The 19890-nt window shown below is 65.9% G+C and overlaps 1 protein-coding gene across 4 annotated transcripts; it reads left to right on the top strand.

Annotated features, from left to right (window-relative positions):
• The first annotated feature begins 321 nt into the window (after window positions 1-321).
• Window positions 322-19385, top strand: LOC126038674 (signal transducer and activator of transcription 5B). Of its 4 annotated transcripts, none has more exons than XM_049800707.1 (19): window positions 322-436; window positions 12980-13120; window positions 13271-13427; window positions 13511-13600; window positions 13780-13954; window positions 14030-14160; window positions 14236-14387; window positions 14470-14625; window positions 14726-14905; window positions 15062-15149; window positions 15326-15448; window positions 15620-15712; window positions 15856-16062; window positions 16547-16641; window positions 16710-16840; window positions 17471-17641; window positions 17850-17901; window positions 18311-18418; window positions 18490-19385. In XM_049800707.1, the coding sequence occupies exons 2-19, from the start codon at window positions 12993-12995 to the stop codon at window positions 18614-18616; spliced, it is 2364 nt and encodes a 787-aa protein (XP_049656664.1). In that variant the 5' UTR covers window positions 322-436; window positions 12980-12992; the 3' UTR covers window positions 18617-19385. The 4 variants fall into 4 exon arrangements, with proteins under 4 accessions (XP_049656664.1, XP_049656665.1, XP_049656666.1 ...); XM_049800708.1 differs by lacking the exon at window positions 322-436 and adding an exon at window positions 8165-8556; XM_049800709.1 differs by lacking the exon at window positions 322-436 and adding an exon at window positions 8576-11925.
• Window positions 19386-19890: the final 505 nt, after the last annotated feature.

Here is a 19890-nt window from a genome sequence, read left to right as displayed (position 1 = left end):
AGGTGCGAGGGCCCCGTGCCGGTGCCCGGTGCCGGTGCCAGCTCCTGTCGCTGCCCGGTACCGGTTCGGGTACCCCCGCGCCCAGCACCGCCGCCCGGTGCTGCTTTGGCCTTCCCCGCTACCCGGTGCCGGTTTGTGCCCCGCCGTAGCCGGTGCTGAAGCCCGCAACTGCTTCGGGCTCTGCCCGGTGCCGTTACCCGCTGCCCGGTGCCGGTGGCGCGGCGGGGGCGGGCGGGGGGCGGTGCCGCGGGGGGGGGGGGGCGGTGCCGCGCGGGCCGGGCCGGGCCGGGCGGCGGCGGCGGCGGCGGCGGCGGCGGCGGCGGGGGGGGGGCGGCGCAGGCGGCGGCGGCGGCGGCCGGAGGGGGCAGAGCGGCGGCGGAGCCGAGCGCCGAGAGCCGCCGGAGCAGCGGAGCCGCAGCCGCCGCCGCGGCCGCAGGTAGGGACGGGCGGGCGCGGGGCCGCCATCGCCGCCGGGGCCGCTTTCGCTTTCCGCGGCCGGGGCGGTGGGCGGCGGGCGGCGGGCCCGGGGCCGGGGCCGGGGCCGGGGGGCACCTGCCCCGGGGGCGGCCGGGGCCGGGGGCTCGGGGCGCGCCTCGGCTGCCGCCCCCCGCCCGGCGGAGAGCGTTTTGGGCGTTTCGTAACTGCCGGCCGGGCGCAGCTCGGCGGCGGGGCCGGGCGCGGGGCTCCGCGGGGACACCGGCCGGGCCCGCGGCCTCCGGGGCGGCGCAGGTGCGGGCAGGGCCGCGGGCAGCGAGCGGGGCCGCCCCCGGCGCGGCGCTCCCCGGCGAGAAGGCGGCGGGGGGTGGGGGGGGGGCGGCCGCTGCGCGGGCCGGGGCGGGCGGCGGCGGCGCCGCCGTCCCGGTGCCGCGGCGCATCCCGGGGCGGGGGCGCTCGTCGCCCGGCGGAGCGGGGCCGGTTCCCGCCGCCGCCGCCGCCGCCGCCCCGGGCCGGGCCCTGCCTGAGCGGCGGCCGCGGGGGGAAGCGCCGAAACCGGCGCTGCGGGGGCCGGAGTTGGGGGGGCGGGATCCAGGCGCGGGGAGCGGGGGGGGGCCCGCCGCGGGCAGCACAGCGGCCCGGGGCGGCGCAGCGGGAGCGGGGGTCCCGCTTGCCGGCGGTGGGACGCACGGCTCCGCGCTGCTGGGCAGAGGCGAAGGCAGATGGAAAACGTTCCCCCGTGGAGGCGGGAGCGGTGGCACCCCGGGGGACTGCAGCGCCCGGTGGCCTTTCACCCAGCTCCTGCGCCGGCCGGGGCGCGGCCGGGCGACGGCGAGCCCGGGGGAGCGGCGGCCACCTGTCCGGCGGGATACGGGAGCTGTCAGGGCTCTGTGCCCAGCCAGCCGGCCGCCAGGCTCGCGCCGGGCCGGGCTCCCGGCGGCTCCTCGCCGTGATGCCGAGCGGCTCCAGGTCTCCGGTGCCCGGCTCGCGTCAGCGCTGGGGTGCGGGCACTGGCACCGCCGAGGGCTCCCCGGCTCTGCCTCTGCCTGAACTGCTGACGGCGGTAACACCTCCGATGTCAGCTGCAGCGCAGAGCTGGGGCCGTCGGTTCACGTGAACTCGCGGTGAGGCTTGGCAGGAGCCCCGCGGCAGAGGGCAGGGGACAGGGGCAGTGACAAGAAGCCATTTGTTCGCGGTGTTTGGGGTGCGTTGCGGAGAGGTGCGGGGCACGGGGCTGCTACGGCGGCACGGTGCGGGGCTGCGTGGCTCGCCCGTGGCAGGGACGTGGCACACGAAGTCCTCGCAGCTCGGGTCGCCTTGTTGCAGCAGGATGTTCCTGGCCCCAGGCTGGCTCACCCTGCCAGCTGCCTGTGGCCAGCCCTGTGTCCCCGGTGTGCTCGTGGCCACAGCCGGAGCTGCGTGAGCCCTAGCAGCCAGCATCCATGAAGGCAGATAGTGCACCGTAGCGTGGTCTGCAGAGCCTGTCCACCACTGTGGGCAACCAGGGAACCAGCCCTGTGCTGCAGGAGCTTTGCCCCCTCTCCCCCCGTGCCCCAACTTTTGGAGGAAGGCTCCGTGCCCGTTGCGGGGAACATGGCCCTGCGCTGGTGTGGGAAGGTTGGCTGTTGTTGTGGTACTTCCTTGGTGGTGCTTTCGAGCCAAGGTTTGCCATCATGCTTTGACAGCTTTGCACCAGTGCAGCAATCCTGCACTGGAGGGAGGTTTGCCTGAAGCCCAGGACCGAGCCTGGCTCTGCCCTGTCTGCGTGGCACTGGGTGAGGGGGAGGCGTTGGGGGTGTCGGGGTCACCTGCCTGCAGATGGCTGCAGCAAGCCCTGATGCTCCCAAAGCTGTCGGGATCTCGACCTGAGCTGACGTGGCTCCTGGATCCCCAAGGTGCTGGACGGAAGGATGAAGACCGTCTCCCTGGGTTTTATAACCATCCCTGGGGAGCGGGGCTTGTCCGCGGGGCAAGGGAGGGCCGTGCTATGCTGTGCCGCGTGTGCAGCCACGTGGAGGAGGAGCTCTTGGTGCAGGTTGAGAGGTGCCAACAGCCCGTGCCCGGGGACATGGGAGAGCCCGGCTGGGAACGGGGCGTGACGGGCGGCTGTCACCCACTCTGCGTTCTGTGGCACTCTGACAGTGTCCTCCCTCAGGGGATGTTTGCCCCCCTGGGCAGTTGTCACTACAGCCACCTTGCTGGCTTCGGTGCACCTGCCTTGTCCTGAGACTAATGCTCTGGGGCAGGATGAGGGGTGCTGGCACCGGTGCTGGGGATGGGGAGCTGCAGCTGGGGATGCTCGACGCAGGGTTGCGTGGAGCCTCTGGAGGGACCTTCCCCTCTTGCTGCAGGGGAAGTGCTGACTCCAAAGCGGCTGTGAGGTCTTCGCCGTGGGGTTTCCCAGCTCTCTCTCGAGTGATAGCAAAACTCAGATACTCTGCTTGCGAAAAATCCCTGCTCCTTGTACCCCTCCACGGCGTGGGTGGTGGGGCAGCGAGTAGTGACTGTGCTGTGCTGAGTACAGTAAAGCGGCCCTGTCAGCTGGGAAATGACTTTATGGTTTGCAAGGAATTCCTGTAAGCTGGGCTGTGCTCGACAGGCTTCACGGCAGCCCTGGGGAGCCAGCGGGAGCCTGGGCACGGCAGGATGGCGTGTGGGTTGAGCAGGACCTCCCTCCCGTCGGCATCCCCTGGGTGCCTGTGCTGGGGCCCCAGTCCCTCTGCCCGGTGGGGCTGCAGCGGCTGCCGGCTTCCCACTGCGCGGCTGGGGGTGCTGCCCTCGGAGCAGCCTCTGCATTATGGGGCCGAATGCACCGTGGTGGTGGCTGCTGCAGGGGAGCCAGTGCAGGGCTACGTGTGCTGGGGGATGGAGGCAGGGGCTCGCCGGTCCCTACCTTGCCGGGACGGGTCAGAGCTTGGCTCCGTGGCTGCGCAGGCGGCTCCAGCCTGGGAGGCTGTGCCGGCTGCTGGCTCTGGGGCTCCAGCATGCTCCGGGAGAAGTAGCCTCGACAGCTGTAATGTTTCTGTGGCATGCCTTTCCTTTCATGGGGTGTCTATTTTGCAACCCCCAAGTGTTTTGATCCCGGGAGGAAGGGGGCGGGGGTGTTTACCCTGGCACCGCGTGGTCTGTGCAGGGATCCAAGCAGTGCTGGGCATGCCTGAATTTTACATGCAGCAACAGTTCTAGCAACATCTGCTGGCTGATAAAAGGTAGGCTGCTGCGAACCGCTTCTCCCGCCGCGTTGGGAAATGTCGAGGGGGAGGCACACATGTGAACACGGCTTCCTGGCCGATAGGGCTGAGCTGACTTGCTGATAAAGCAGAATCCACCCATCTAGCTGCACCAGAGGGGCCGGGAGCATTGGCTGCTCTCAGGTGGGCGCGCTTGGTGCCCTGCGTTTCCCCTAGTGCCAGCTCCTGCTTTCCGCCAAGCTGGAAAGCGATGTGCTGCTGGGTGGCTTCTTGCCGGGCTCGGGGAGCTGCAGTGGTATAGCCAAACCATAATATAGTCACAACTCGCTCCCTGTTCGGTCACTGGTGAGTTTTGCAATCTCTATTTTCGCTGCAACTTCGTGTCTTCCTGTTGTTATGAGATGTAAATGCTGGTTTATAGCACAGCTCTGCCAGGGAGGGAATTGGGGAAAAGGCTGGTGCTGGGGCAGAGCTCAAAGAGCTGGCACAGCATCAGCACAGCCCTTGGCAGCCGAGCGGCTGAGTGCTGGGTGCATGCTCTGTCTGACTTTTTGTCCCTCTCGCTTGATGGCCGTCTGCAAAGCTTTTAGTAGAGAAAGAGGCAGTTTTCACTGGCGGCATATCTGAGCCCCTCGCACCGGCTGAAACAGCTGTAAAATGATCTCTGTCCTATTTGGTGGTGTTAACATGCGGCCCTGGCGCTTTTGGGCTGCAGCTCTGGGTGGCACAGTTGCCCTGGCCCGGCATGCTCTGTTTATAACCCCATTAGTCACCTGAGCCTTCTGGAAACGCTTATTTGGGGCACTCGTGGTGCAGCCGGGAGGCCGGTGCACTGCTTTGCTCTGGCACCGCCAGCGGCTGCTGCTGCTCCTGGGGCTGCAGAGCATGTCCCAGGGTGAGGAAAGCTGAAACCCAGCTCTCCGACCCGGACGTGTTTGTGTGCTTTGGGGATGAATGCTGCGTTTAACCCTGGGCCAGGCTTGCTGTGAGGTTTACCCACCCTGAATGAGAATTTGTTGCAGAAACCATTGGTGGTTTGGTTTTTCATTCCCATTCTGACTAGTCCACCCTCCTGCCAGCGTCCCTGTGTGTCTGCTTGCCCCCTCTTCCAAAAGCAAGGCTTTACCCTCCCTCCCTTCCACTCTGCTGATCTGGTGTGAGAGCATCTCCCTGCACAGAGCTGCTCCAGCTGCTGGGAGCACAAACCCCAGTGGCTGCAAATGGCCTGGAGGGGCAGAACATGGTGGGGGGGACCTGCCTGCCCCACACATCAGCTCCTCTTAGCGCCTGACAGCACAGGGCTTGGGCCCTGCCTGCCTGCCGTGGCGGGAGCCTGTGATGCCCGGGAGCAGTTTTCCCGTCGACTGGATGCGTCACTGGGCTGTCGGCCTGCACTGGTGGGATCCCGGCGCTGTGCCATATTGTGCTGCCTGAGCCTGCCCTCGGGCAGGGGTGACGGGGTGCTGCTGGGCTGGGACATCTGCGAGGGCTGGCAAGGCTGAGCGCTGGAAGCATTTTCCCAGGCACCATGCAGGCTCCATGCTGGCAGCACCCAGCGTCCCTCACTGCCCAAGCATCCTTGTGTGCAGCTGGGTGCTCGCAGCCTGCGTTTGGTGTTTGCTACTGAAGACGGGTGTGAGGGTTTGCACAGTGGGTCCTGCACGTACCCTGCGCTGTCTCGCAGTGTGGTCGGTGCCTCTTCCCCGGGCAGGGTGGCTGGGCAGGGCAGTGGGTGTCCTCAGGGTGCTGGTGTCCCTCTGCCTGTCCCTGCTCACCAGCTGTCCCTGTCCTGCCCCAGGTGCCCGTGCCGTGGCGTGCAGGCTGGGCTGGTCCCATGGGACTGCCGAGCCAGCAATGGTGGAGGCTCCTGGACCATCTCCCCTGCCCCATGGCGAGCACGAGCGTGGTGTCAGCCGGGGGGGATGGATGCAGCTGGAGCGGTGCAGCCGGTGCCTGTGCTGCCCGCATCTCCCATGGCCCACCTGGGTCCTGCTCTACAAATCCAGCCTTGCCGATGACTGGATTAGTGCGATTGTGTGCACTTGCTGGAGCGTGGCAGATAAAATGAAATTGTGTCTCCAGACCCCAATCGGCACTAATTCGACACTGAAATGAGCTTAATCCTCAGGTCCTTCCGACCAGCCCATCCCTCCTGGGCTGGTGCTGGTCTGAGCAGGGATTAGCAGTGAGCCTGGGGCTGCGCTGGAGGCAGCCTCAGTGCTGGGGGCTAGTGCAGGACCCATGGGACCCTGGAACTGTGCCAGGGCATCTGTGGGGGCCCTGGGAGGTGGCTGTTCTCCTTGGCTCGTTTGTTAGAAGGGCCAACTCAAGGATGAACTGGCTAGCAGGGGTGCGGGGGCTTCTCTCTTGTCCCAGATCTGCCTGGCCTGTTCCTATGCCTGAAGCTGCTGCCCCATCCTTGGGGGGGGCATTGCTGGGATCCTGTCACCTCCCTGTCCTTCCCCAGGTCTTGCGTCTGGGGTGACGCCTCTTCCCTCCTGGGGTGGAGGATGGGGACTGGAGCCAGACCCTCTCTGCTGGGCTGGAGCAGACACGAGGGCAGCGTGCTAGTCCCCAGGGGCTGCACCTCCTGCAGGCAGGTGCTTCACCCTCAGCACAGTGTTACAGGGGGTTGGGGTGGGTCATTATTGTGGAAGAAAAATACCTTCATCAAGTGTCCCAGCACATGGCGGCTGCGCATCCCCTCCTGGGTGAGGTCTGGTGCCTGCCCAGAGCCAGGATGCTGCGATTCGGCAGTGGCTCTGTGCCTGCCCTGGCATTCCCCCATGGAGCCCGGGAGAAGCCCTGGGACCCCGAGGCGCTGGAGCCGGCAGCTTGCTGCCACGCCAGCCCCGCAGCCATTAATTCAGCTGCTTGGCCCCAGGGAGCCGGGAGTAATTAAAGCTCTGCCCCAGCCTCTCTAATCCTGTCTGTGGGCTTACGGCGGGGGTAGCACCAGCGCTGGCGGGGATTGGGCTCCCTGCGGCGGATGTCCCGCAGGATCCACGCTGGACTTTTGCCTGTGGGGGCCAGGTGGGTGCTGGGCTCTGCCGGTGGGGCTGTGTGGAGCATCCTGCCCACCAGTGCCTGGCTTCTGCTCCGGCACTGGCTGCCTGCATCTGTCCGGGTGGGCAGGCTGCCTGCACCGCGCTGCCCTGCTCTGCTCAGCCCCCAGCCCCCCCGGTGCCCAGACAGGCCCCCGTTGTTCCTTTGCAGCCGCAGCCTCCAGCCCAGCCTGCGCGGGGTCCGGTACAGCCAGCTCGTTGTGCTGGGGCCAGGCGGGTGGTCCTGGGTGCCCAGTTCCCTGTGCGGTGGGGCAGGCTTGCCTTGCCAGAGTGACCCCAGGGGATGGGGCTGGAGACGGGTGGTGCTGGGGTTGGCCCTCCTGCGTGCGCTGCAGCAAGCTTGGCCAGGGGAGTGGCAGCATGGCCGCGGCCCCCCTGCTCTGCCGTGGGGACCAGGGTCCTGCTGGTGCTGGTCCTGCTACGTGCTCAGCATTGGAGGGAATCCTGCCGATGCTGGGGCAGCGCCTGTGTCTGGCTGCGGCTGCCCCAGGGTGGCTCTCGGTGCACCAGAGTGGTTTTTTTTCTTGAGGTCCCATCCCCTGGATTCGAGGGATTTTGCTGGGATTTCATTGGGTATTTTGGTGGTTTTGGTTTGACGCAGGTTTCTGGGCCTCTGTGGTTGGAAGGGAAAGTCTGAAGAGGAGAGAAGAAACGTTCCCAAGGGTGGCAAATGTCAATGGGCAGGTACAGCCCCAGGGCTGTGGCGTGAGATGAGCTGCAGGCAGCCACTGGCCCTGAGCCCCCCGGGCACTTGGGCAGCAGTGCCGGTCCCCAGCTGGGGCATCTCCATCTGCGTGTGGGGCCAGTTTCTCCCTGGGCAGCATCAGGCCACGTGTGGGGTTTCCTTGTTCCTATAATGACGCGAGTTCTCCATTTTTGGCTCCCAAATTTGCCGGGACACTCGGCTGGTCCCAGCACTGCCAGTCCCATCTCTGCCCACCAGCTGCGGGGTCCATTGCCTCTGCCCCTGGGGGGGCACGTTGTGTTTCCAGAGCTGGCCATACCTCTTCTGTGAGCCCTGTGGCTCCCGGCCCTGGTGGTTTCCAGCGTGGGCCAGGGGCTCTGGCGGGCCAGGATGGTTGGCTGCCTCCTCCCCGATGCCGCTGGGGCAAAACCATCGGCTGCCACTGCTCTTCTGCAAGAGACAAACAAAACCCATCAAAGCACCGAGCTTCTAGAAGGAGCTCGCCTCCTGCGCCGGGCGGGCGCTGCCGCCTCCTAGCCGAAAGCTGGAAACCACAGGCAGGCGTAAAACAGGCAAGCCGCCCCATTCCCAGCACCGTGGCCGTCTGCGCCGGCTTCGCTGTTCCCTGCTGCCCGCCAGCCCTGGCCGGCAGCTCCAAGCGGGGCCAGGGGGTCCGGGGGCTACTCACCAGCACCCCGGTGTTCCCAGTGCAGGCAGTGCTGTGTGCTGGCGGGGGTGGCAGCGGAGTCAGAGCTGCAGGTGAGTCCGTCCCGTCTCCCCCCACGCTGAGCTCCTGCATCGGTCCCTGGGGTCCCGTCCCTGCGGCGGGGCTCAGCCCCACTGACCTTCTGGGGCCAGAGGCTCTGCCTGGCTCCGGCACCGGCGAGGCGTGTGGGGCTGAGCGCGGAGGGGGTGCCAGCCCCGCTCGCTCGGTGGGCACCGTGCACACAGCAGTGGCAGAGGAAGCTGCCGGCAGCCTGGGGCTGGCTGCCCTGCGCAGGCAGCTGACATTTTGGAAGGAAATAGCTGCTCTCCGCTCCTTCCTGTAGCGCGCAGCCTGCGAAACGGCTGCCCTGGGAGCCCGGCTGTGCCGGCAGCGCCTGCCTGGAGCCGTGGCTGGGCTGCCCCCGGGGCCGGGACGCCGGAACGGTGCGTGGGGCAGAGCGGTGCCCGACCCCGGGTGAGTGTGGCTGCGGGATGGGGCACCCCCGCTCCAAGCTGGGGCTGCGGTTCCTGTGCTCCGAGGAGCTGGGAACCATGCCGAGCCCTGGGGCTCTCTGCCAGACCCTGCCAAGCCTGTGCATGGGGGAGCCCCTGGCTGCGGTGGCCCTGGGGCCGTGGGGTCCGTTGGGTGGGTGCGGAGCCCTCTGTGACCCCCAGCTGTGGGGCAGGACGTGGTGCGCAGCAGCGCTTGCTGCTTGCAGCTGACAGGCCCACGTGTGAGGGTGAGGGGGGCTGAGCTGTGGGAGCCCTCGGTGTGGGGGTCCAGCTGAGCGGGGCTGTCGGGCTGCCCAGGGGCTTCAGCAGGTCCCCTGGGGTGAGCCGGTGCGGGCAGGGGGGTGAGCCGATGTGGGCAGGGGTGTGGGCTGGGTGGTCTGTGTTGGGGGATCTGGAGCCCTTCTGTGTGTCGGGTGGCTGCTATCAGCTGCCAGCACTGCTGTTCCCAGGGCACGGCTGGGGGGGCCGGATCCTGCCCCAGAGGGAGCCTGCGTGGGGCTGCCCTTCTTGGGGGATGCAGGACACCCTCTTGCCGGGGCTGTCGGGGGGGCAGGATCAGTGCTGGCTGGGGCAGGACCGGAGCGCCCTGGCAGCACCGGCTGTGGGGTGTGCAGGGTCCAGCCCTGTGGCCACAAGCGAGGCCAGCTCTGACCTGGAAGCGATCGCGAGCTCCCGGAGGTGCCGAGAAACCACGTGTCCGTGTGTTTACTGCGATGGGAGCAGGCATCCGCAGCAGGCGCAGGGCTGCTGCCTGCCGGAGCCCAGTGCTGGGGGGAAGCGCCGTGCCCCTGCCCAGGGCAGGGTGCCGCTCCGGAGACCCCCAGGCTGGGAGAGCACTGGGCGAAGGGCAGTGTGGGAGCCACCGTGGCAGAGGGGTCGCGTGGGGCAGGCGCGTGGGAGCGGGGGGATTACGGCCAGAGCCCTTTGCCGTGGCTTCCCCAGGGCTATGCCCGGCTCTCGGCCCCTGCAGGGTGTGGGGCTGAGCAAGGGGCTGCAGTCAGGGGCTGTGCCAGTGCCGGGGCAGGGGTGTCCTGCCCCAAGGTAGCTGTGCGCTGCGAGAGTCCCGTGGCTGTGTGCAGCGAGCATCCTGTGAGCATCCCGCAGCGGCGCGCGTGCCAGCCCCTGGGCGGGCGCTGCCCGTGTTTGGGCTTTGCCGTGCCTGTGGCACGTGGGAAGGCACCGCTGCCGGCCTCGCCCCATGAGGCATTTCCCTCCTTTTGTCTGCCTGCGGACGTGCTCTGGCTGGCTCTGACTTTCCTGCAGCTTGTGACCCAGCGCTGGTGCCAGCCACTGCCACAGCCGGGAGGTGCCACCGCTCCTGCCCCCAGGGCTGCTGCTGCGGCTGTGGCCCTTCCCCAGTGTGGTGGTATTGGGTCCCCTGGCCACCCCTGGCCCCAGCGGTGCTGCCAGCCTCTCCCCTGCTGCTGCCTCTGGCCCTCTGAGAGCCCCTTTTGGGTGGGTTTTGCCTGTTTTGCGGCCGGTCTAGCGGTGCCTCCCCATCGGGAGCGGGGCTGTCAGATGCAGAAGCAATGACTGCTGGCACCTCCCCTGCTCACGCTGTCTCTGCAGGGCTGGGGTACCTCTCCAGGACACTTTTCCTACCTCCAGGAGGCTGCCGTGTGCACCGCTTTGCAGGTAGTAAGTCACCGGTGGGTGCATTGCTGTGGCTTGTTGAGTTGCTGCTGGTTAACCGAGCTGCAGTAATGGGTGGGTTATAGCTCACTGCCAGCAAGTAAAATGCAAAGTAGCTTAAACCACTGCAATTACCTGTCTCTTGCAGTTGTTTGAGTGCACGTGTGGCCAGTGGCTGCAGCACGGCTGACCTGTGGCAATGCATGACGCTGCAGCAGCACTGCCCATCCCTGCTGGGGTGCGGGAGTCGCAGTGAGCATTGTGGCTGGTGGGGTGGGGATGGCACTGGGGGGGGACAAATGCCGGTGGGCTGGAGCAGACCTCGGCTGCCCATCCCCGGAGAGGTTTTCTGAGCCGGGTGGCTGCGGGGCTGGGGCTATGCACTGGCAGCAGGAGCACAAGGAGAGAGCTGGTCCCTGGACACAGGGGCGAAACCATCCCAGGGCTCCAAGGAGTCCCTGCAAGCGCTTGCGTGGGGCAGACGGCTGTGCCACCGAGGAGCATGGTGCTGGGCATGGACCAAGGCAGGGCACTAGCTGCCAGCAGCCGGCTGGATGCAGGAGTGCAGGGCTGCCCGGAAAGGCTGGTGGCTCTGGCTGCACTGTTGGACCGTGATGCTGCAACTCTTGCTGAAGCAGAGCTGTTGCCCCAGCCTTGCTGGGTCTCGTGGCCAGAAAGCTTCATTTGCTTATGGCAGGTGGCGCTGGTGACTTTTGCTGGGGCGCTCGGGGTGCCCTATGGCCCTCAGGGAGGTTTGGTTTGTCCGTCTGTGGGTGAGACATGAAAAACAAAAATGAGGTGCTTGGAGAAGTGCCTACTGTTGGATTGGGGATTCTGCTGGAGGTCAAGTCCAAGCCTGGCACGAGTGGGGTTTTTTTGGGGTGTGCTTATCCGCTGGGGTAGTGTGGCCCCGGGGACGGCCCTGCCTTCAGTCAGGGCACGCACCAGGTGAGCCATGCTGCCATCGGCCACTGCATGGTCTCCTTGTGAAGGCTGATGTGATGCTGGCTCACCTTCTGCCACACAGCCCGGCAGTGATGGTCGTGCTCCTGCTCCCAGGCCAGCGCCGGCCGAGTGCGGTGTCTGCCGGCTCACCGCAGCGGCAGCCTGAGACTCGTTGCTTAACAACACGCTGGAGTGGAATAGGAAGTGTTTTGTCACCACGAGATGGGAAGAGATCACCATTTTCCCAATAGGCAGGGCAGCATTTGTTTGCTCTGTGTCCATGCGGATGTCCCCGCTGCTCTGGGGACTTCAGCTGTTTGTGGCGCGGCCGTGGCCGCTCTCCTCCGCTCTGCCGGGGCAGTGGTTTTCACCAATGCCCCTTATCAAGCATCCGCAATTTCTAACTGCCAGCGTGCGCGTCCTGCTGTCGACCATCCTGCCTTCCCTTCCCCTCCTCGCCTGCATTTTTATGCCTCCCCAGGCCCCTTCTTGCCAGCAGAATTTCCAACTCGGTGATTTCTGTGAATGTGGAAATGTTCCTCCCTTTTTATAGAGGAAAAATTCATTTTTAGCCAACTCTCGGTTATTGTTCCTCTTCCTGCACAGGGGGCGGGTGCGCAGGGCTCAGGGGCTCCAGCCATGGCTGCTCTGCTTGGACCTGCTGCCGCCGCTGTTCCCTGCCGTGTGCTCCCCCGGCGTGTGCCCCTGCCTGCGGGACGGCTCCGGCTGCTTTTGGAGCCCCTCAAGCCACCGGGTATTTCTGAGGCCGAACAAAACACTTTGGGGTGGGAGGGAGGCACAGCCCCCACCAGTGCGGTCTCCCTCTGTTTGTCACCGTTCAGTGCAGTAACTGGATCCTGTCCCGGTCACCCAGCCTTGGGACACAGCCCAAGGCATCGCGCCCCTGTGTGGCACCTCTGCATGATACTAAATCCCAGGGTTTGGGTGTGAGCGTGTGTAAATGCGATTTATTGCTGCATTCTTGGCTCGGAGGGGCTGTGAGCGCCCCAGGCCCTCCCTTATGGCTCGCCACCACATCACCCTCAAAGACTCAACGGCCAGGTTGTTTTTCCAGGTCCCGCTAAGCCGCAGGTGTAACTGCGGCAGGGGACGCTCCGGCTTTTTGTAGGTGCCATCCTTTCTTGCTGCCCTGTGTGAGCCGGGGTACCAGAGCCGTGTGGCAGGTGGGATCTGGCAGCGCTCATGCATGGAGCCAGAGCTGCCCCAAAACTTGCTTTGGGAAGCTCTGTACCCTGGCCGTGTCTCCCTGCGGCAGCTGTGGGACTGGGGTCCTGCCAGGATCTGCAGTGCCACGTGGGCCCTCGGGGCCGGGTCTGCTCCTGCCTGTCCGTCTGCCGGCGCTGCCAGGGTGTGGGCAGGAGCCAGGGTGAGCGCGGGGGGGCCTCCGCTCTGCGTCACCCTGGATTTCTCACCAGCCCTCCTCCCGGCCCCGTTTCCTCATTTGCGTGGCCAGCGATGGCTGCGATCCTGCGGTACAGCAAGGGGAAATGATTACCATGTGGAGAGGCAGCGCAGAGGCGTGTTCGTGGCCCCAGACCCCCCCAGGGCTCTTCCTAGAAAAGAGAGGGTGACTCAGAGCCAGGGTCCCCTGCCCCCCCACACCTTTTCCTTCGGTAGCCAGAGGTGATTCCAGCAGCACTGGAGAACTTGGAGGCTCCTGCAAAGGGCTTTGGGAACCTGGAGGAACCTGCAAAGGGGCTTGCAGGGGCAGCCAGGGCAGGACCCCCACCCACAGCGCAGCGCCCGGCCCAGCCGCGGTGCCCTGACAAGCCCATCCTCTGCGGCAGGTGGTGGTGAGCCATGGCGGTGTGGATCCAGGCGCAGCAGCTCCAGGGCGAAGCCCTGCGGCAGATGCAGGCGCTCTACGGGCAGCACTTTCCCATCGAGGTGCGGCACTACCTGTCACAGTGGATCGAGAGCCAGGCATGGTAGGTCAGCGGGGTCCCCGTCCCTGTGGGGGATGCTGGGCTTGGCAGCACCTGCCCTGGCGGTGCCAGCAGGTGCCCCCCTCTCTGCCAGGGACCCCCCGTACGGGGCCGGGGCTGCCCTGATGCCGCCGCTCTGCTCTGCGCACACAGGGACTCCATCGACCTCGACAACCCCCAGGAGAACGTGAAGGCGACGCAGCTGCTGGAGGGGCTGATCCAGGAGCTGCAGAAGAAGGCAGACCACCAAGTGGGCGAAGATGGCTTCCTGCTGAAGATCAAGCTGGGGCACTATGCCACGCAGCTGCAGGTGAGGGGGGGCCGCGGGTGGGTGCTGCAGGGCCGGGGGGTGTCCCTGCCCCGCACCCGGCTCAGGCCGCGCTCTCCCCACAGAACACGTATGACCGGTGCCCCATGGAGCTGGTGCGCTGCATCCGGCACATCCTCTACCACGAGCAGCGGCTGGTGCGGGAGGCGAACAACGTGAGTGGGGGCCAGGGAGCAGGGCCCGGCAGGGTGGGGGGGATGCACAGAGGCTCCAGTACCGGGATGATGGGAGCAGCCCTGAGGCAGGGGGTGCTCTGGGTCCCCACTGCCCCCAGCACCCAGGGGGATGGGGAGGGTCCCCTTGCCGTGCTGAGTGCTCCCTGTGCCCTGTGCAGAGCCCCTCGCCGGCCGGCTCCCTGGTGGATGCCATGTCCCAGAAGCACCTGCAGATCAACCAGACCTTCGAGGAGCTGCGGCTCATCACGCAGGACTCTGAGAACGAGCTCAAGAAGCTGCAGCAGACACAGGAGTACTTCATCATCCAGTACCAGGAGAACATGCGCCTCCAAGGTGGGTGGGAGACCGGGGGCTGACAGGGCCGGCGTGCTGGCAGGGCCGGTCCTAACACTACGCCCCGTCCCCCAGCCCAGTTCTCCCAGCTCTCCCAGCTGGGTCCCCAGGAGCGCCTGTCACGGGAGACGACGCTGCAGCAGAAGAAAGCGTCGCTGGAGGCCTGGCTGCACCGGGAGGCCCAGACACTACAGCAGTACCGTGTGGTGAGTGCCGCTGCCCTGGCCCCATGCTGGCTGTGCCACCATCCACGTGCCCCATAACACCGTCCCGCCTTGCAGGACCTGGCCGAGAAGCACCAGAAGACGCTGCAGCTGCTGCGCAAGCAGCAGACGACCATACTGGATGATGAGCTGATCCAGTGGAAGCGTCGGCAGCAGCTAGCGGGAAACGGGGGTCCCCCCGAGGGCACCCTGGACGTGCTGCAGAGCTGGTGGGTGCTGGCGCCGGCCGTGCCTGGCAAGGCAGGATGGGGTACTGAGGCCTGGCACGGTGCTGAGCCCCGCTCCCCCCAGGTGCGAGAAGCTGGCGGAGATCATCTGGCAGAACCGGCAGCAGATCCGCCGGGCTGAACACTTGTGCCAGCAGCTGCCGATCCCGGGCCCGGTGGAGGAGATGCTGTCGGAGCTGAACGGCACCATCACTGACATCATCTCTGCCCTGGTGACCAGGTAGCAGTGGGGGCCCGGCTTGGCTGAGGCATCTGGCAGGGTGGGGGGGCCGGATTGGGGCTGCTCTGCCTGCCTGCCCCTGATCCCCGTGCCCCCCCAGCACCTTCATCATCGAGAAGCAGCCCCCCCAGGTGCTGAAGACACAGACTAAGTTTGCAGCCACCGTGCGGCTCCTGGTGGGGGGGAAGCTGAACGTGCACATGAACCCCCCCCAGGTGAAGGCCACCATCATCAGTGAGCAGCAAGCCAAGGCCCTGCTGAAGAACGAGAGCACCCGCAAGTAATGCCCAGGGAGCTGGGGGGTGTGCTGCAGGGAGGGGGGACGACTGCTGAGGCAGTGGGGAGCAGGAGCTGGAGCTGGGGGCGTGAGGGGACTGCCCCTCACGTGGGCTCCCAGCCCTGGTGGTCCCCCTGACCCTGTGTGTTCCTGCGGCAGCGAGAGCAGCGGCGAGATCCTCAACAACTGCTGTGTGATGGAGTACCACCAGGCCACGGGGACGCTCAGTGCCCACTTCCGCAACATGGTGAGTGCTCCTGGCCCCCCACTCCCGACGCTCGCGCCCACCCTCCTATCTCCCCTTCACATTCCCCTGTGTTCACCCCTCGTATCCCCATCTGTGTTGCATTCCCCCTGCTTTCACCTCGGTGTCCCCTCGTGTCCCCATCCGTCGCCCCGTGCTCACCTCCCGTGTCCCTGCAGTCCCTGAAGCGGATCAAGCGCTCGGACCGCCGTGGGGCTGAGTCTGTGACGGAGGAGAAGTTCACCATCCTCTTCGAGTCGCAGTTCAGTGTTGGTGGCAACGAGCTGGTCTTCCAGGTGAAGGTAAAGCTGCCAGCCACGTCCCCTCTGCAGGGCATGGGCAACCCGTGGGCATCGTGCCCACAGGTGTGGGGCTGGGCTGGGGCCACGGGGTGCCTGTGCAGGCCAGGGGTGCCCGCGGGCGATGCTCCGGCAATGCCCCACAGCCCGTCCCGGTCTCCTTCCTCCCGGCAGACGCTGTCCCTGCCTGTGGTGGTGATCGTGCATGGGAGCCAGGACAATAATGCCACAGCCACCGTGCTCTGGGACAATGCCTTCGCCGAGCCCGTGAGTGCCAGCGCCATGGTGGGGCAGGAGGGGCCCCGTCCGCCCCGGGGGGGGCTGCAGGAGTTGGTCTCGGTCTTCTGGCAGGGATGCGCCAGGAGGCGGCAGGCAGAGCTTGGTGCTGACCCTGCTCTGTGTCCCCCCAGGGTCGTGTGCCCTTCGCCGTGCCCGACAAGGTGCAGTGGCCCCAGCTCTGCGAGGCACTCAACATGAAGTTCAAGGCAGAGGTGCAGAGCAGCCGCGGGCTGACCAAGGAGAACTTGGTGTTCCTGGCGCAGAAGCTCTTCAACAGCACCAGCTCCCACCTGGAGGACTACAGCAGCACCACGGTGTCCTGGTCCCAGTTCAACCGGGTGAGTGGGCTGGGCTGTGTGCCAGGAGAGTCGTGGAGCCCCGAGGTCCCACCGTGCTCTGGGATGGGCTTCACTACATCTGTGGTACCAGTGCTCGTGCCGGGGGGGCTGGATGGGGCACATCCCTCCCAAGGAGCCGTTTCTTGCTGGGGTGATGCAAAATGCTGGGGTGATGCAAAATGGGGTGATGCTGGGGAGATGGCTGTCAGCTGCAGCGGGGCGGGAGGTGTTGCCTCCCTTGCTTGAAGGCACCCGGTGCTCTAGGCCCCGCAGACAGGGTCTGTGTTCTTGGGGAGGCATTGCTGGTGCTCCCCTGGGGCTGTGCTGCCTGGCCAGGCTGACCTGCACCTGGTTCGGCAGCGCTGGCAGGCGTCCCACAGTCCAAGTCCCCAAGTGTCCGCTGCTGCGCCAAATGCTTGTGCTGTTCAACAGCAGCCTCATAAGGCTGGAGGCAAGAGTGCTCATTTTCTGGGCATTTCAACAGGAAAACCTGCCTGGGAGGAATTACACCTTCTGGCAGTGGTTTGATGGGGTCATGGAGGTGCTGAAGAAGCATCTGAAGCCGCACTGGAACGATGGGTAAGAGCCGCCCTGCCCGACACTGCCCGGCCCCGAGACCCCTGGCCCTGACACCCCGCTCTGCCTAGGGCCATCCTGGGCTTCGTCAACAAGCAGCAGGCGCATGACCTGCTCATCAACAAACCCGATGGGACCTTCCTCCTGCGGTTCAGCGACTCGGAGATTGGTGGCATCACCATCGCATGGAAGTTCGACTCCTGTGAGTGCATGCTGAGAGCTGGCACCCCCCCAGCCCCACTGTCTCTGGCCCCAGCCTAGGACTTGCCCGTCCCGTGCCCACAGGGCCGGTGCTGCTGCTCCGGCACCTCCTGTCTCGTCTGGGCACCGGCACTGCTGCAGCTTGGCTGCCCTGTGGCAGCTGCGGCCACATCCAGCTGGGGAGGAGGGACTGGGCTAAACCGTCCGACCCAATCCCCTTTGGGGCTGTACAAAACGCAGCGACTCCATGGTGCTTCCTGGTTCCGTGGGTTTGCATGGGTTGCCTGACCCTGTGCAGCAAGTCTGCTCATTACTGTTCTTCGTAAGAACATCCTTCGGAGGGTTGTGTGGCTGAGGAGCACTGCAAAGCCCCGCGGAGCCCCGCTGCGGCCAGGGGGGACCTGCCCCCTACGTGTCTGGTTGAGGCCAGACCTGCTTTGAGTTCACTGTGCCTCCTGGCTGATCCAGTTTCCTGGCAACCTGTGTTTTGCCCTTAAACGTTGCCGGGGAGGGATGCAGAGCAGGAAATGCCATCTGATGTTCAATGTGATCTCACAGCCTGCATCCGGAGCGGAGCTGGGAGCCACCAGCGGCTTTGGGCGTCACCGTGGTCCTTGCTCTTTTCTTCCAGCTGAGAGGATGTTCTGGAACCTGATGCCTTTCACCACCAGGGACTTCTCCATCCGCTCCCTGGCCGACCGCCTTGGGGACCTCAGTTACCTCATCTATGTGTTCCCTGACCGGCCCAAGGATGAGGTCTTCTCTAAGTACTACACGCCGGTTCTCTGTGAGTCCACGCCAGGTAGCGCTGCCCCTTCACCCCACGCGCGTCCCTCTCCTTCATGCATCTGACTGGGGTAGAGCCGGGGCTCACAGCATCCCTCTGCCCCAAGGCTGCATCCAGCCCCATGGGGGCCCTGCAGCTGGCCATGCGTGAGCCCCCAGCCCCACCGCAGGCTTGCAGCATGCACCAGCAGCTCGGGGCCTTAGCGCTGTCTTCTTTCCTCTAGCTAAAGCCGTGGATGGATACGTGAAGCCACAGATCAAGCAAGTGGTGCCAGAGTAAGCCTGACCCTGAACGCAGACCCTGGGCAGTCCTGTGGGATCGGCCCCAGCAAGGCGGCTGGGGTGGCCAGTAGCCCAGGGCACCTCTGCTTTCGGGCTCCAGCACCACCACTGGCCACGTTGGTGCTGAGCCGGTGCTGGAGGCTGAGGCGTGTGGGCCCGTGGCCAAGACAGGGCTGTATGTTCCCCGGGAGGGCAGGTGCCCCACTCGCCGTGCTGCCCTTCAGTGGGCTGGGGCCCCCACACATTGTCACTGTTTGTGGGTGTGGGGTTCGGGTCCCCTGCCAGCACCCTGCCAGTCTCAGGAGATGCCGGTCCGAGGTGATGGGAAGTCCCAGAGTACAACGTCGCCCGGGGGAGCCTGTCCGGTCCCCTGCCAGCGCTCACAAGCCCCCCGTCCCCACAGGTTCGTCAGCGCATCAGGTGATTCTGCCCCCGGAGGGGCCACCTACATGGACCAGGCTCCCTCGCCCGCCGTCTGCTCCCAGCCCCATTACAACATGTATGCCCAGAAGTAGGTATCGCATCCCCTGTCTCTGTCCTGCCATGGCTGGTCCTCCCCGCCTCACCCCCTGCCTCCCGCAGCCCCGACACCGTGCTGGACCCCGAGGGAGACTTCGACCTGGATGACACCATGGACGTGGCAAGGCATGTGGAGGAGCTGCTGCGGCGCCCTATGGACAGTCAGTGGATCCCCCATGCCCAGTCGTGACGGGCAGTGGCCCGGCCCCCTGGCCGCGGCCCTGTGGGGACTGTGCTGTGTTCGTGTCTCTGTGCCAGGGGGGGCGGCGGGTGGGCCCTGCCCCGGAGATTTGCTCTGTGCTGCCCCGAAATGCAGGCTGGCGTCCGGCTCTTTGGTGTTTATGCCCTTGTATAAACGGCAGCGGATTTGTCGCATGGTTTTCCTGTATGTTCCTTTTAAGAGGCCCAGCTTCGGCTTTCCGCTTCTGCAAGCACCGGCCCCGCAGCCCCCCCTGCTCCCCGTCAAGGGGCTGCTCGGGGCAGGGGCCGGGGGTCCGGCCTCGGGTTTGCTTTCGCAGTCGTCACTAAGAATGTACGTGTCGCCTTCTTGTTCTACCCCGTGGCTCCGTTCCCAGGGGGTCTGTGGGCGCACCAGGCTCTGGCATGGGGTGGGGGGTCAGCCGGGGCTCCCCCCTGGCCCGTGCTGGCACTCTGCTCCACAGCAGCAGGGTCTCCTCCCGGACCTTGTCTCCTCCTCTGGTCCCCTAAGGATGCGGGACCCCCTTTGGCTCCTGGCCTCAGTGTCCCCTGCCAGAGCCGGTGCAACACGAGGGAGACAGGGCACGAGGGCACCCAGCGAGGGTGGCCAGGCAGTGTGGGTGGTTTGGGGGGAGCGGAGCCTTCTGCCTCCCCACCCCCCTGCCTCTCCCCTTGCTCTGGCCAAAAAGTTCTGGGGTCCTGGCCATGTTATTTTTCTATCACAGAGTAAATAAAGCACGGAATATTTTTATAACACAAAAGCTCTGGGTTTCACGTGTGTCTTGGGGAGGAGACAGGTCCTTGCCCTGGGGGGGGGGGGGGGGGGGGAGGAGTGCCTGGGGCCAGGGGCGGTGGGGGACACGGGTGGCCCCATGTTCCCCAAGCTCTGGGTGACACACAGCGGGTGAGTGGTGGCCCGGTGCAGGGTTGGGGTACGTGTCCCCATGTCCCTTCCCCAGTGCAGGGGGGGTGCAGGGGGGGTGCAGGGGGCCGGGCCTCCACCTGCAGCCCCCGGGTCCTGGGAGTGTGCCCGGGCAGCGGGGGGGGGCGGCCGGGGGGGTGCAGCTGGGGCCCAGAGGCTGGGGACGTTTTCCCGGGGGAAAAAAAAAAAAAGCAAACCAGACAACTTACACTACTTTTTTAAAAGAAGGAGCTTGCTTTTGCCGAGGCGTGAAGAACGGCGGGGGCTTGCTCTCGGGTTTTAATTGCGCTTTAATTCTCCGCTGGGCGGGGGGGGCGGGGCCGCGTCGGGTTGTTGGCAGAAAT

The sequence above is a fragment of the Accipiter gentilis genome, chromosome 5, assembly GCF_929443795.1.
Source record: "Accipiter gentilis chromosome 5, bAccGen1.1, whole genome shotgun sequence".
In the NCBI taxonomy this organism is placed as follows: Eukaryota; Metazoa; Chordata; class Aves; order Accipitriformes; family Accipitridae; genus Astur; species Astur gentilis.
The sequence above is the reverse complement of the archived record's forward strand: the minus strand, read 5'-3'. Positions and strand labels throughout refer to the sequence as shown.